Here is a 15019-nt window from a genome sequence, read left to right on the forward strand (position 1 = left end):
AAAAAAAAAATCATTCTCTATCCAGGCTCTTTAGCAAGTAAAATACATCGTAGAGATACTCTTGCAATCAAACTCGGCAACAGGCCATCCAAAAAAGAACTGGAAGATAAAAACATCTTACCGAGAACATCTGAAGAAGAGAGACAGGAAATCAGACATCAGATCGGCACAAAACTAGTGAGGTATTGGCCGGGAGAAAAAGGGAGAATAATAAAGAGGCTTCAGACATAGGAAAGACTGTTTCTCAGCTTTTTGAATTGGTGATATCAAATAAATAAATGAGCACTATAATAATTAATTTATAATTCTGCAGTTCAGTCTCAGGTCTTCACGCTTGTTCTATTTAAGCTAGATCAAAAACCTTAAGCCCCCCCTCCCCATTACAAAAAAATGATTGCAGGCAAGTTTTGCTCAATTAGACAATTCACAGGTTCTTTTGCTACAACAGTTATGCTACTTGCCATGAATCCAAGATAATTTTGTTTTGAAAGAACAGATTTTTTAAGCTGATGTGTGATACACTTTTTTTTCCTGTAACATCATCTGAACAGGGGTTTTGATTATTTCTTTTATTTCAAGTAGATACTTCCAAAAATGCAAATCACATTTTATAGACAGTACTATGATGTATATGCATAATCAAGCACAGTTACAAAATTCATTGTACGCTTAATTTATGTGGTTCTATATACACATGTATTCAGTAACACTAGTAATATGCATCTATTTGCAAATCCAAATTACACATGTTCAGCATTAAAAGTAATATATAAAGTCATGGTATTTGGTAATTGGTATTTGAGAAATCATTTTGGCAGTGATTCTTTCTAAACTAGATAAACTAGATAACTTCATAAGAAACTGTTGTAACTAGGAGAAAATATATGTATGTCTTCCTTTTTGCAGAAGGCTTAGTCAAAGGCCCACCTCTGAAGAACTAGAACAAAGAAACATCCTAAAACGTAAGCCTTTAAAATAATGCATCTAATTCTGCAATGCCAATAATGTTACATTTTGAGAGTGGTCACGCATCCTGGTTTTATGAATGTGAATAATTCTGCAAGGTTTTTCTCTTTTTTTGCTAAATATGAACTGAATATTTAAAAAAAAAATATTGAAGAGTATGAATGTACAGTTTGCAATTGCACTTCTGCCAAAGTTTGCCCTGCCATTTGATGCCAAGGCAGGACTGCAGTGGCCCTCAGACAGTAAGCAGGGAGACAATAACATTTTGGAAATACAGATCCTAACATGAAAGTTAGATCTAAAAATCTTAGTACCTACTGCTAAATTATAAATCAATTTATTCTACCATGCCCAGTGGTTTGAATTGAGCATTCTGATTGTATGTACGTATTGTACATAGTAAATACATTAAATATGTTTACCCTTTTACAGTGTATAGACATTGTTTATTTAGCAAATTGCAGGTATCGAGTCTTAAGGCAGTAAGTTTGCTATCTTGCCAAAATTGGCTTTCTAGAAACATAATGTAGCTCGTTGTGCCAGTTGAGAATAAAGATTATCATTGTTTGAACAACTATCAGATAGAGTAGTTTTCTGTGACATTCCAGTAGAGTAGAGCTTTGTTTGTTTTTGGGTTTTTTGTTTCCTTAGCAAACATGCATTGTAACCCAGCTATATAAATCCCCACAGGATATGGTGGAATGTTCAGGTTTAATTTCCTGGATTATATTAGAGCACAAAACTGAATGTCAAAAGCAGATGTAGACTGGTGGAGATCCTCCCATATAGATCGGAGAGACACTTGGCATAAAATGCCAGCATTAGCTCTTTATCTCAGCGTCACTGTGGAGAAACAGAAGGATTATCTGAAGCAGTATGAAAATGACATAGACCAGGGGTCTTCAAACTTTGCAACTTTAAGACTTGTGGACTTCAACTCCCAGATTCCTCAGCCAGCTTTTCTCATAAAAGAGTGGCTCTGAAATTGTGCAAGCATATTTTCCTAACTCAGTCTGCAATAACCACATCTTTAGTCAATCTGCTTTTAGCATTTTCATGATGTGATAAATAGTGTGGCAAATATAAACTGAATGGGCGAGTGGCAAATGTGGGTGAATAAGTTATTTTAGCAACAATGTAATCCAGTCCAAATGGCTTCATTTCTATATTATCAGCATGTCATGTTGGTATGCTAGAACTACTGATTTACTGAAACTGAGTATTTGGCACATCTACTGCATAATTTGCTACCATTTATATACCAGATGAAATGTAACATCCACCCAAAATTAGTAACAGAGTTCCAAAACAGACGAACGACAAATGCTTTAAAAGTGGATAGGAACTGCGTATAGAAATGTAGTGATGGACCACTATGGAGAAGTGTTCTGTTCAATTCTAACATGTAGTGAGAGATCCTAGCTCTTAGTTCATTAATCTTGAAATCCATAGGCACAGTTTAAGGATAACAAAAGTTGAACATGTCATAAAATTTCCACCTTCTGTCTGGTGGCACCTTTCTAGATGAATAGCAAGAGGTTTATTATCCTGAATGGCAGTCAACAAAGAAGACTGGGCATCTTCACTAAGCCTATGCATTCCCATTCTCTGAATAGTACAGGCTGCTGGAATTATATAAATACACAGAGATCTTGCAAGTAAAAAAAGAAGCTGTGATTATATTTCTACCATTATAGTAATGATGGACAGGAAAATTCTTGTACAGCCAAGTGTTATCAGAAGTAGAAGACAAGCCATAGGTGTAGTGGCATAAGCTAACCAGTCTCAGCTTGTCTGCTTCACTCTTTGCTTCTCTTTGTTCATTCCACTTGCTTTTTCAATAGGATGAAATAACTTTTTTTCTAGGTCTTGAATATATAATTCTCACCAGTAGAGTCCTTGAAAGCTCCTACCCTTCAGTTGTATAAGGCATGGATGGTCTTCTTGGTTCTTTCCAAATTGAGATAAACTTGGGTGATGCCACTCATGTTCTTACCAACTTACTCAGTATATGTATGTTTATACCATATGGCTTCAGCAAAGGCAGAAAAGGATGAGAGTGAAGGGAGAAGAAGAAATGAATTTTTCTCCATGATATTATCCTCATTAGGCAGAATAATCATTTAATTCACATAGTATAACTATTGGTCCCTTGGAATGCTCTCTATTTGAATCTTAGGAATAGGAATTAATGGAGGCTGTCTATTCTCTGTTAAGATCTTATCCTATGACTAATCATAGAAATGACAAGAGAAATACTAGTTTAATAAAGGAAAGAAAATGCAAACTTGGAATGAATTTAAAATATTAACGATGATTATTTTCCTACAGTGTAACAAATCGGTTACCTATTTATCATGCCTTATAACTATGCCTATATTTCTTCTTTCATCTTTAAATAGAAAAGAATGAAGAAGAAGAACAAGAAGCTAAAAGAGAACTGAAGCGCAGTCTCAGCCGAAAGGTAAATTAAATGTTTTGTTCAACGTACATCAACATGTATTCTTTCTTTATTCGGGTCAGAAACACCTACAAATTATAGACATGTAACATTCAACACTGAGCAAATAAAATAGGTATAAAATAGATAATAGAAATTTAGCACATGTAAAAAGTATGTAAAGTAAATAGGATTAAATCTAAATGACATTTGCCCAGTATCAGGTCATGTCGATAGCATTTTTCCTGCCAGCATGAGGTCTTCCTCCTTACTGGTACATATACGCATCCTTTGCATTGCCAACTGATACATGTTGGAGAAGGCCCGGGAAATTTTGTTCTCTCAGGAAAGGTTGAACGAGTTGGATGAGACATTTAATCTGGAGAGGGAATGATTGTGAAACTGTCATCAAATGTTGGTACAGCTGTTATGTAAATAATGAGAATGGGTTCAAGGAGGCAGTGCAGCTTCAGAGTTAAAGATCTTGCTCAGAGATCAAATTAATAACAGCACTAATTTCACAAATGGCATTAAAAATGACATTAAGATCAAAATATAAGTGGGCAGGGTACATTGGTATGTTCACCTGACAATAGATGGACATAAAAAGAGATTTGGCTGTGGAGTTACAGTTATACATGAAATTCAGGTGACCTCCTATGAAATGGAGAGATCAATTAAGAAAATCCTGAGTCCCAGCTGGAAGATCATTGCAGAAGGCGAAATGGAATATAAGTTTGTGCTGAAGCTGTAACTTTGGTATCAACATTATCCAGATGAATAAAATGAAGTTAATGTGTGGAATGCTTTGCTCAAGAAGGTGTGGTGTCTGAGTCCATTGATTGGACTTCTAAGAAATAAGACATGACTAAATTCTAGGGATTTCTTACAACACAAGACTGTCCTGAAATCAAGCAGAAGCTATGAAGCTTTATCAGTGAATTTCCTTCATCAACAGGATTTAAACTTTGCTTTTATTTATTTTTTTATTCTATGCCCTGTCTGTTTTCAATGGTGTTTGTATTAGGTTAAGCCTAACCTCCAGATTATTTGAGAGTTTATTAAATTTGCTTCCTTGCAGCTTAGTTTGAGACCAACAGTGGCTGAACTTCAGGCACGAAGAATCTTACGATTTAACGAATATGTGGAAGTAACAGATTCACCAGATTATGATCGACGTGCTGATAAGCCCTGGGCAAGATTAACACCTGCAGACAAGGTAAGTAGCATAAATCTTGCATGCATCAGTGAATGTGAGTGAGTGAGTGAGTGAATGAATGGCTGAAATATTAAATACATTGTCTTTCTGTATCTCAAAATAATTCTTCCTCAATTAAGATTTCATGTACCTCCAAACAAGATTTCTTTTAATGTGATTGTTCTAGAACTATTTTAAAATAAAATTTAAAGTTCAGTCCAGAAAAAACAGTGCACTAAATCCAGCTTCCTTGTCACTGAGTAATTATTTTTCATACCCTAATATTTGTGGAATGTTGAAATATAGATAGTCTGTGTTTGACAATTGCTCATTTCAGCGATTGTTCAAGAATTATAATGGTGCTGAATGAAGGGTTAGGGTTACAACCTGGGCCTGAAGTTACAGCTGTTGTATCACTACCGCAATTACATGGTGAAAATTCAGGCACCTGGCAATTGCCCTTATGATCTCTAGGATCTCCCCCCACCTATTCTCTTAAATACACAGGAATTTCAATGGCATAGGTGAAGCAGCCCCTTCATGAAGGACCAACCACTGGGAAGCCCCAGCCCAGCCTTGCTTGAGGGTTGGGAGCATGCACCATTCCAGCAATTCCAGGATGGAAAGCAGGAATTAGGCAGGCCACAGGGATGGGTGCAGTGGTGGGATTCAGTCGGTTCGCTAATTTCTTTTGAGTTTGGAGAACCGATTGATGCATGGCAGAAACGCCCCACCTCCCACCCCGATTGGACCCATGCAACACCTTTTTTCCAGCTCCGACACAGTCCTTCATCATTTCCTCCACCACCGTGGGCAGTCCCACAAACAAAAGAAGTTTGTGGGACTAAAAAAAAAAGTTCAATCAATTCCGACTTCACAAGATTTTTTTTGTTCATGAGAAGTTGGAATTGATTGATTGAACTTTTTTTTTTACTTCCACAAACTTCTTTTGTTTGTGGAACTGCCCACGGTGGTGGAGGAAGTGATGGAGGAGCTGGAAAGAAGGGTAGAAAAGAAATGGTTTGGGAAGTGAGGGTATCTGGACAGTGGTGGGTGGGGCAACCTTTCCAGAAAAATGCTTTCCAGCTCCGGTGTTCCACCTGCCACTTTGGTGGCTGTGTGGGCAGAGCTGCAAACAGGGTTCAGAAGGGAAGTGGGCAGGTGAGGGGGGTCTGCCAAAACAATCCAGAGGAAAAGACAAAAAGCAGCCCCTGCCTTGCCCGCTGCCAGCAGTTCAGAGAAGCCGCCTCTGAGCTGGACGGCTGGCCAGCAGCTGAGGAGGTGCTGCAGTGGGTTGAGCATGCGAGGCCGGGAGGGCCGGGACTGGGGGGGAAGGAAACCAGCCATGCCAGGATACATCCGGCCACGTGGGACCCCGGCGAGTTAGCAGGCAGCTGGTTAAAGAGAGGGACAGTTGCGGTTCTGCCTGCTCTATTACGCAGCAGGCTATTGACAGGAAGCCTGCTCCATTTCATTAAAATTAAAAAAATAGGTTTTTTTAATGCCTATAATATTATGCTTTAATGTATCGTATTTTCTTTATTGTTTCCAGTCGTGTGTTTTATGTATCTCCCTAGAATAGAAGATGCTGAAGTTCTAGAAACAGTTCGTTCTTTTGAGAGATGTAGACAGATATTTTAGACCTATTTTAATTGTAAAGGAAATTCTACCAGACTGATATATGAAATATATATGAAATATATATTATTCTTCAGCAATGATTTGATAGATTTGAAACTCAGAGTAAGTTTAAGGACCTCTCTCTTATTTTGAGTAGTAGGTTTCTCCTAATATATTTTATGGGTAAGTTTGTTGCTTTTTAATTAAGCTTGAAACACTACACTGTCCAATCTCACATAGTAAAATATTCAGCTTTACTAAATATAGAGTAAATATAGAATCGTATATATAAATTGAACAAACAAATAAAACTTCATGAAATAAGAAGAGAAAAAGAAAGTTAAATGCAACAGATGCAAACAAGAGTAAGTATTAGGGGGTGCAAACTATTATCCTTCAGAGCTTTTGACTAGCACCCATAAATCCTTAGAAATTTAGCCAGTGGTTAGGGATTATGAAATTTGGCTCACAAAATGTATTTTGCCTCTTTTTGAGATTGACCACTTCGTTACATTGTAGATATTTATGTATTTCCATTTAAAGCTGCAGCTCCCAACCTTTTCTATACCCCACGCCCCTGGAACGCTTCTGATATAGTCTCACACCCCTTAACAAAAGTTTGAAATAACGGCAACAAACTACGCATATACATTATAATTTTGAAAACCCAAGTGTTTGCCCCCCCTGGAATATCGTCTCACACTCCCAGCGGGTGTGAGCACCCCTGGTTGGGAAACCCTGATTTAAAGCAATCTGAGTTCACATTTTGTGTTTTCTTTCATCAGGCAGCAATACGGAAAGAATTAAATGAATTCAAAAGCACAGAAATGGAAGTACATGAAGAAAGTAGACAGTTTACAAGGTAAGAAACCAGGCGCAGATAGCAAACTCCTTTAAAACAAATTACTCCTGAACTCTTCAGATCATGTATTGTGCTGAAGAGATTATTTTTCTCAGTAAATTGAGGAAAAAATGTTGGATTATTAGTTTACTGTTTATTGAAAATAAGAATCAATAAGAACTCATTAATTTGTGATAGATTGCTTCTTAAACCTGAAATAGTATTTTACTTTTTGCATCTCAATAGGTTGATTAATACACATGCTCTACCGCCCCTCCTTAAATACAGTGTATTGACATCATGACTGCTAGCTTGCCAGATACTGAATAATTTTCTTTCTCTGAAGTCTTGACAAAATGTGGAGACTTCATAAGCTCCAACTGAGCTGCTAGTGGTGGCTACTAAATGACAAATACTTCTGAGAATCAAATGATTCACTTGCATATCATCTACCCTTCAATTAAAATACTGGTCTTATGTCCAAATGCTGTTATCTTAAAATTGGTAGTGATATAGCTAAAAACATCTTCTGGTTTTGCCTTTGGTCTGGCAATATAAATGCTGAGAAATTATTTGATTAATCAAGAAAACTAATTTTTGTTAAGGGATTTTAAAGTTTTTTCTTTTAATAAACAATATTCTAACTGATTTGTTTGCTCCTTTATTGTGACATATGAAAGCAAGATTTTAAAAAACATTAACTTAGGAATTTATCAACAATTCCTTGGCTATGGTTTTGGGGACTTTATTTGGATTAGGGAAAAACAGAACTTCCAGAAATGTTTAGCTGCAGCAAAAAGTTAACCATTTTATTCTTACGAATTCAGCATCTTAGCAAGATAATGCTAAGATAATGCATTTTCTTCTTCTGTAGTACACTGTGGGAGCCTATTACTCTTTTCCACAAATGCATCCCCTATCCCCTTTCATTCACACTACTGTTCTTCCTATCCCAAGTGCACAGAAATGACTATTCTCTTCTAGTTTCCTTTTTAGACTAGAATAGAGCTGGAAGGGACCTTGGAGGTCTTCTATCCAGCCTCCTGCTCAAGCAGGAGAACCTATACCATCTCAGTCAAAATGACTGTCCAGTCTCTTCTTTAAAACCTTCAGTGATGGAGCACCCACGATTTCTGGAGGAAAGCTGTTCCTCTGGTTAATTGTCCTCACTGTCAGGAAGTTTCTCCTTAATTCCAGGTTGCTTCTCTCTTTGATCAGTTTCCAACCATTGTTTCTCGTCCTGCCCTCTGGTGCTTTGGAGAAAAACGTGACCCCTTCTTCTTTCTGACAGCCCCTCAAATACTGGAACACTGCTAGCATGTCTCCTCTATTTCTTCTTTCCTCAGCACAGTTTAGGAGTGGGATTTGGGTATGTATATGTCAGTGTGTGTTTGTGCATATATGGGCTGCGCATTCAGTGTTGCGTGGAATCTTCAGAGCTATAAAGAGCTTATTGTCCATAAATTAATATAGTATCAACAGTATTCAGTGTGAGAAGGCAAGTGGATAATACTGAGTTGCTATAATGCTTATCAAAAATCTAGTGATTTCTCAATGTATAGCAATGCAGTCATTGCTCTGTGGTAAATTACATCCAGTCTGGTAAAATCCAGACTAGAGTATTATGTGTCTCTTGTTTTCTACTTTTGTATCACATGACTACTTCTGCATATTGCTGGAACTTGTGATGGTGGTATATATTATAGTTGCATCAGCCTGTTTTTTTCCTGCAATCAATATTGTGATTTAGTTTCTGATTTTGACAGAGTAGGGATTGTATTTTACTCAGATTATTTATTTCTGTCATTACGTTGTCCAAAAATAGTTCTCAAATTATTACATTATTGATTCAGATGTTCAATTCTTAAGCTGCAGGTTATAGTAATCTGGCACTTAGTTCAATATGTGTGTACAATTTCAAATTATTGCAAACATAATAACAAGAAACAGACAAGAATCTCTTATAATGATGGCCCGTAAATTTGAAATTTATAGAGGCACAAATGATGTGCTTTTCTATGAGTGGCTTCAGACATGATCAAAAGCTAAAATCCTTGTTCCTGTACATGGATTCAATGATGCAAGACTTTGTTCTATTAGTTCTCCCTTCTCTGAAACAAATGAAATAATAACAATAAGAGGGCAACATACTGTTCTTAACTTGAACAATGCCCAAGTATGTGAAACAGTGTCTAAACAAAGGGTTCCTATCAATACTTTTTTTTGTCCAAGGGATCTCAGTTCATTACTAGTTCGGAAGCTTTTTGTCTTTCTAAACCTTTCAAGATAACTCATTTTAATCCGTGGGTTTATTAAAATATTATTCGTGATCGTATAGCACACAATGAACCAAGAAATAAATAAAAGTATTCATTAATACTTAAAAATTTAGCAGCAATGTTAGTCAGATTTGAATATGCTTTTGAAATATGGATTCAATTTTATAAAGAAAGTAGTATATATGGTATGGTTATTATGTGGGTGTTTTAGCATTTGGAATTTGAATATTTGAAGTTTACAGTTGTTCTGATCTTTTCTTGTACCTTGAGGATAATGAGAAAAAAATCAAAACAATAAATTTTATTTCTCACCTTCAGGTTTCATCGTCCTTAAGTGTTGAAAATACTCTGTTGTTGAGCACAAATATCTTTCCTGAGGAAAGTCCTCCATCTTGAAGCCCAGAGTACATCACAACTGAAATGTCTGCAGCACCTTAAAACCTGAAGTTACTCTATATTGTGGATCCTCATATTTTAACAAAAAGAGACCACTAGAAGAGATACAGAAAAAAATATACAAATGGCCATGTAATATGAATGTTTATTATTTTCTTTGAATAAAAAAAATCTTACCGTTTTTTCCTTACTAACAGTTGACTGGGGTGAACTGAAAATGACTATTGACAAGAAGGAAGCACAGTCCACTTTCAAATAGGATGGAAACAGATATAGCTGAACTATTTGTGGGCCAACTGATAGAATAAAAAAAATTTTCTTCATGGAAGTAAGTTTATACTATATTAAAAGGCAAGATAAAAAAAACTAGGAATGTGAAGAATTCTCTTTCTGTCTTCCAGAATGTTTTTTTTTTTTTTTGAGAATTGCCAACTCTACTTCTCATAAATAGTACAGTAATTTGATGTAATATCAGTGAATTTGGCAGTAATTGGTACAATTCACAGTTATGTTTATGATTGTATGATTATGAATTCCAAATGTCCACTGGGGGTTGCAATTTTGAGTACAGCTAGATTATATGAGTTGTACAATATTAAAACCGCTAAGTGTATCTTTATTATTTAGGATTGCAACACAAATTATTTTTTTTAATCTGATAAATTTAAAAGAAGCACCAAGGATTCTCTGTAGTCATGAATCAGTTGAAAAGTATTTTTAGAAAATGAATAATGTGAGACAATTAGAATACTGTGAAAAGAACTGATAACCTTTAATCTTGCTTAATCAGACAATAATGATAATCAGATTTTGAAGCCAAACTTAAAAGTCAACAAAGATGAAATACACATGAACATTTTCCCCCCTTTTTGATAGTTTGAGCAATATTTAATTGGTCAGTAAGAACAATGTAAGATCAAGAGGATGATTTATATTGAAATCAGGATTTATTTCTATCAGAATAGGAAAAGTGATGATAGGAGTTTTTGGGGCGGGGAGGGCTGGCAAATCGTATAGAACAGGAGTGTCAAACTCACAACGTCACGTGACGTATTGTGACATATTGCGACTTTTTTTCCATTGCCGGCAATGGGACGGGCGCAGTTTCAGCATGACGCATACAGCCCACAGGCTGGCAGTTTGACACCCCTGATATAGAATAAATTGGCATTACATTGCCATGTTTGGGACTGTAGTAAATCTTCCTTGTAACAAACTAATGGGATAGAAGTGGATGTCCTTTACACTGAAATGGCTGTTCAAAGGCAAATGGATGTCTATGCACAAGTAAAAATGTCAATATACATATGTACAATGGCAAGTGGATTTTTGTTGCATCTGAACCAAATCCAATTAGTTTGAAGTTTTACTGCATTTGCAAATAAAACTCTTACGGACACAAGTCTCCCCTGCTTGAGCATACCACCTGCACATGGATGGATTCCTACCACAACAGTGCTTTGTTTCTCTTTCCTTTGCCTCTTTGCCATCACACCAGTCAGCCTGAGGAATGGGAGTCTTGCCCACATTTTTGTTCAATCTATCCTTCCACTGTGAGAAGAGGGATAACAGGGATATCCAAAAGAAATAGTTTTTCTGTTCTCCAAAGCACCTATTGCACTGAACATCTCCATGCTAAGGAAGTAAAGGGACAAAGCAGAGCACTATTATATGATAGAAAGATCCCTGATCACAGAATCCCTTTCCCCCCCTCCCCCGCAACTGTTATTAACTGAGAATTTGAAATATTTTTTGATATTGACTAAAAGTATTCAGTGCTGTAGTTTAGCAGCATTTGGAATGATTTAGGTTTTGTCCTTTGCCTTAGCAAGTTGATGACCCACTTTAATAGGAAAAGGACTTGCTTTTCTAGACATACATTAAATCCTCATTTAGGACCATGAGAAAACTACAAAAGGGGCTTTAAACTTACAGCTTTTGTTGTGTGTGGTTATGTGGAGCAAATGGTCTACTTTTATATTATCTTGTAACTGTATTTGTGAATATCCAATTAGTATAACAGTAAAAGGTGGTGTGCTTTAATTATGTTGGTCCAAAATATGGTGGCTTATTATAAGCCCATGACATTGTTTACACTAAAAATTGTCTTATATTAGCACTTATTTATCCTTTTAACGTACACAGTAAAGCTTAAGGACCTGAAATACACAAGGGCATGTACTGCAGTATTACAATATATGTATTATTTATCCTTTTTGAAGTCTGTACATACTACCATTTATTTTTGTCCATGTGTTCTCTTTAGTTCCTAATGATAAAAAATATGTATTTTTTTCAGCAATAAATGATCTCTGTCATGATTTTTTAACGTCAGAACTTTCATTCCTTTCTTTTAATTAAGAAATTCAATTTTTTATCAGAATTATTTTATATGCGTGTACTTCGAAATGACCTACTGAGTTTACTGAGAGCCTAGCCATATGCCTGTGTAAATGTATAAAGCATTATGTTCTAAAAAAAATTTAAAGCAACCTAAGTGTGACTGATTAACACAACAGAGGCAGTTCATATAGCAAACAGGACTATTAATAAGAAAATACAGATTCGAACTAGGTTTAAGAAGAATAAAATAAAATAATTAGAGGAGGGGCTTCCAGATTACCTGTGTTAGTTTTAAGGATGGTCAGCATGTGGCAGTTTTTGTTTGAGTGCAGATAGATAGATTTTTATTTCGATGAAAACTTCCAGATAATTCCAAGGTTGTATGTTAGAAGTAAAACAATCTTGAAGAACATATTTTTTTCTGCACCGTTGCCAAGAAAAACATGGATGTGTCTATTTGGGCAGAAAAAAATCTAGATAACCACTGCTACCGTAGATGATTCTGCCTTTCTGCTATCATCATGTGATTATCCAGATGTTTGCAGATTTTATAGATGATTTCAGATATGGTATCTTTAATAGTCCCAGGACTCAAACTTAAATGAAAAGATTCCTTGGTGCTCTCTGAATTTGGATGTTTGCTTGCAGATATTCATTATCCAACTGTGTTGAAAATATTGTTGATAGTATTAATGTGTCTTCTCTAGTTGTTTCTTAATCCAAGATTAGAGAGCACCAAGGACTCTACAGTTCAACCCTGAAGTATATATAATCTCTTCTATTGGAATCAAATGAAAGAGTTATTTTCCATTTTTCCTTTTTTTATAAGATACAAAAATATAGCTATACAGCACCATCCACAGACTAGCTGTATATTTTAATTTAGGATATTGTGCAATATTGGAGGAGTATCAAAACTCTTTTGAATTGTAATATCCAATTTTAACAAATTTTGGTTGTGATATAAATATAAAAAATTAAGAATCTTGCCCTCTTTCTTTTTTATTGCTTTTATTTCATCTTTTTACATTGTAATGTTTGAAAGCAGATACAGTCTGAGATCTTTGTCTGGTCTAAAAGCAGGAATATATATAAGCAACCTAGTTTGATGTTAATATTATAAAACAAGGCACTCCTGTAAATATTCAAACTCATAGTTTACCTTTTTAATAACTTAACTAGAAGTTCTTCACAGATAGGCCATATATCTGCCATTTAAGTCCCCTCTAGGCAAGATGAGTGACATGTACGTTTACTAAAAAAATAAAATAGATCACTTTAGTTCAGTCAAACTCCAAAACAAAACAAAATCATGCCACACAATCTTTTTGCATACTTTGACAAAGTAACTTAACTAGTGGACCAGCAAAATTTGTGGACATAGTATATTTTGACTTCATTGAGGCATTTGACAAGGTAGACCACAACTTACTTCTTGGTAAGATAGAAAAATATAGAACAAACACCATGGATTCGTAACTGGCTGATCAATCACACTCGATGAAATTACATCCACATGGAGGGAAGCATGCAGTGGAATACTGCAAGCTTCTGTCTTAGGCCCAGTAAGTTTTCAATATCTTTATAAATGATTTAGATGAAGGGATAGAAAGGGAACTCATCAAACTTGCAGACAACACCAATCTGGGGGAAATAGCCAACACTTTAGAACAGTGTTTCTCAACCTCAGCAATTTTAAGATGTGTGGACTTCAACTTCCAGAATTCTCCAGCCAGCATGCTGGCTGAGGAATTCTGGGACTTGAAGTCCACAAATCGTAAAGTTGTTGAGGTTGAGAAACACTGCTTTAGAAGATAGGCTCAAGATCCAGAAGGATCTTGACAAGACTTGAGCATTGGGCCCTAGCCAATAAAATACAACTCAGTGATGGGAAAAATAAGAGCTTATACTTAGGCAAGAAAAGCCAAACACAGAGTTATAGAATAGGTGATACCTGGCTTAACAGCAGTAATTGTGAGAGAGATCTAGGAGACCTAATGAACAATCACTTCATTTAGCAGTGTGATGCAGCTGCTCAAACAGCCAATGCAGTCCTAGGTTACACCCCCAGAGGGATAGGATCAGGATCACGTGAAAGTATCACTTTATGCTGCACTGGTAAGGCCACACTTGAAATACTGCATTGCTCACCACAATACAAAAAAATACATTGAGACTCAGAAACTAAGTACAGAGAAGAGGAACAAAGATAAATATCGAAGACTGGAGGTAAAAAGTATAGGATGGAGAGTTGCAGGAACTAGATATTAGTCTAACGAAGAGAAGGACTTGGGGTGAAAATGATAGCAATCTTCCAATATCTGAGAGGCTATCACAGAGACAAGGGAGCCGACCTATTCTCCAAAGTACCTGAGGGCAGGACAAGTAGTAACAGATGAAAGCTTTACAGCAATGGTTCTCAACCTTTTTAATGCCGCGACCCCCAACTGGTCGTACGTCGAGGATTAAACCGGTCATAAGTCGAGGACTAAACCAGTCGTAAGTTGAGGACTACCCAACCGGTCGTAAGTCGAGGACTTTCCCTGCCCGGGAGTGCTGCGCATGCGTGGTGCCACCCCCTGCGCCGGCTGAGGCGTAGCTGGCAAGCGGCAGAGACGGAGCAGGCCGACCACTGGCTGGGCCACCAGCTGGCCCAGCCCAAGGGAGGTAAGGCACCTGCCAGAAAAGGGGAAAAAAATGGCAGACAGCCTTGCTTGGCAACCCCCGTGAAATGGTCGATTGACCCCAAATGGGGTCGCGACCCATAGGTTGAGAACCGCTGCTTTACAGAGAGAGATTCAACCTAGAATTAAGTAGAATTTTCCTGTCAATGAGAACAATTAAGCAGTGGAATGCCTTGTCTTCAGCAATAGTGGGTGCTCCATCACTGGAGGTTTTTAAAGAAGAGACTGGACAGCCATTTGCTCAGATTGGTA

At 36.7% G+C, this 15019-nt stretch overlaps 1 protein-coding gene across 4 annotated transcripts in view; it reads left to right on the plus strand.

The window, feature by feature from the left end:
• Nucleotides 1–12074, plus strand: part of PHACTR2 (phosphatase and actin regulator 2) — a 128795-nt gene extending 116721 nt beyond the window's left edge. For all 4 annotated transcript variants that reach the window (XM_039346829.1, XM_039346832.1, XM_039346831.1 and 1 more), the window contains 6 exons: nucleotides 26–182; nucleotides 907–962; nucleotides 3369–3430; nucleotides 4488–4625; nucleotides 7010–7086; nucleotides 9663–12074. In XM_039346829.1, coding sequence (XP_039202763.1) covers nucleotides 26–182; nucleotides 907–962; nucleotides 3369–3430; nucleotides 4488–4625; nucleotides 7010–7086; nucleotides 9663–9678 — 506 coding nt within the window. In that variant the 3' untranslated portion in view covers nucleotides 9679–12074. The remainder of the gene's footprint in view (nucleotides 1–25; nucleotides 183–906; nucleotides 963–3368; nucleotides 3431–4487; nucleotides 4626–7009; nucleotides 7087–9662) is intronic.
• Nucleotides 12075–15019: the final 2945 nt, after the last annotated feature.

The sequence above is a fragment of the Crotalus tigris genome, unplaced genomic scaffold (assembly GCF_016545835.1).
Source record: "Crotalus tigris isolate CLP2741 ecotype Arizona unplaced genomic scaffold, ASM1654583v1 scf7180000018030.5226217, whole genome shotgun sequence".
NCBI classification, from domain to species: Eukaryota; Metazoa; Chordata; class Lepidosauria; order Squamata; family Viperidae; genus Crotalus; species Crotalus tigris.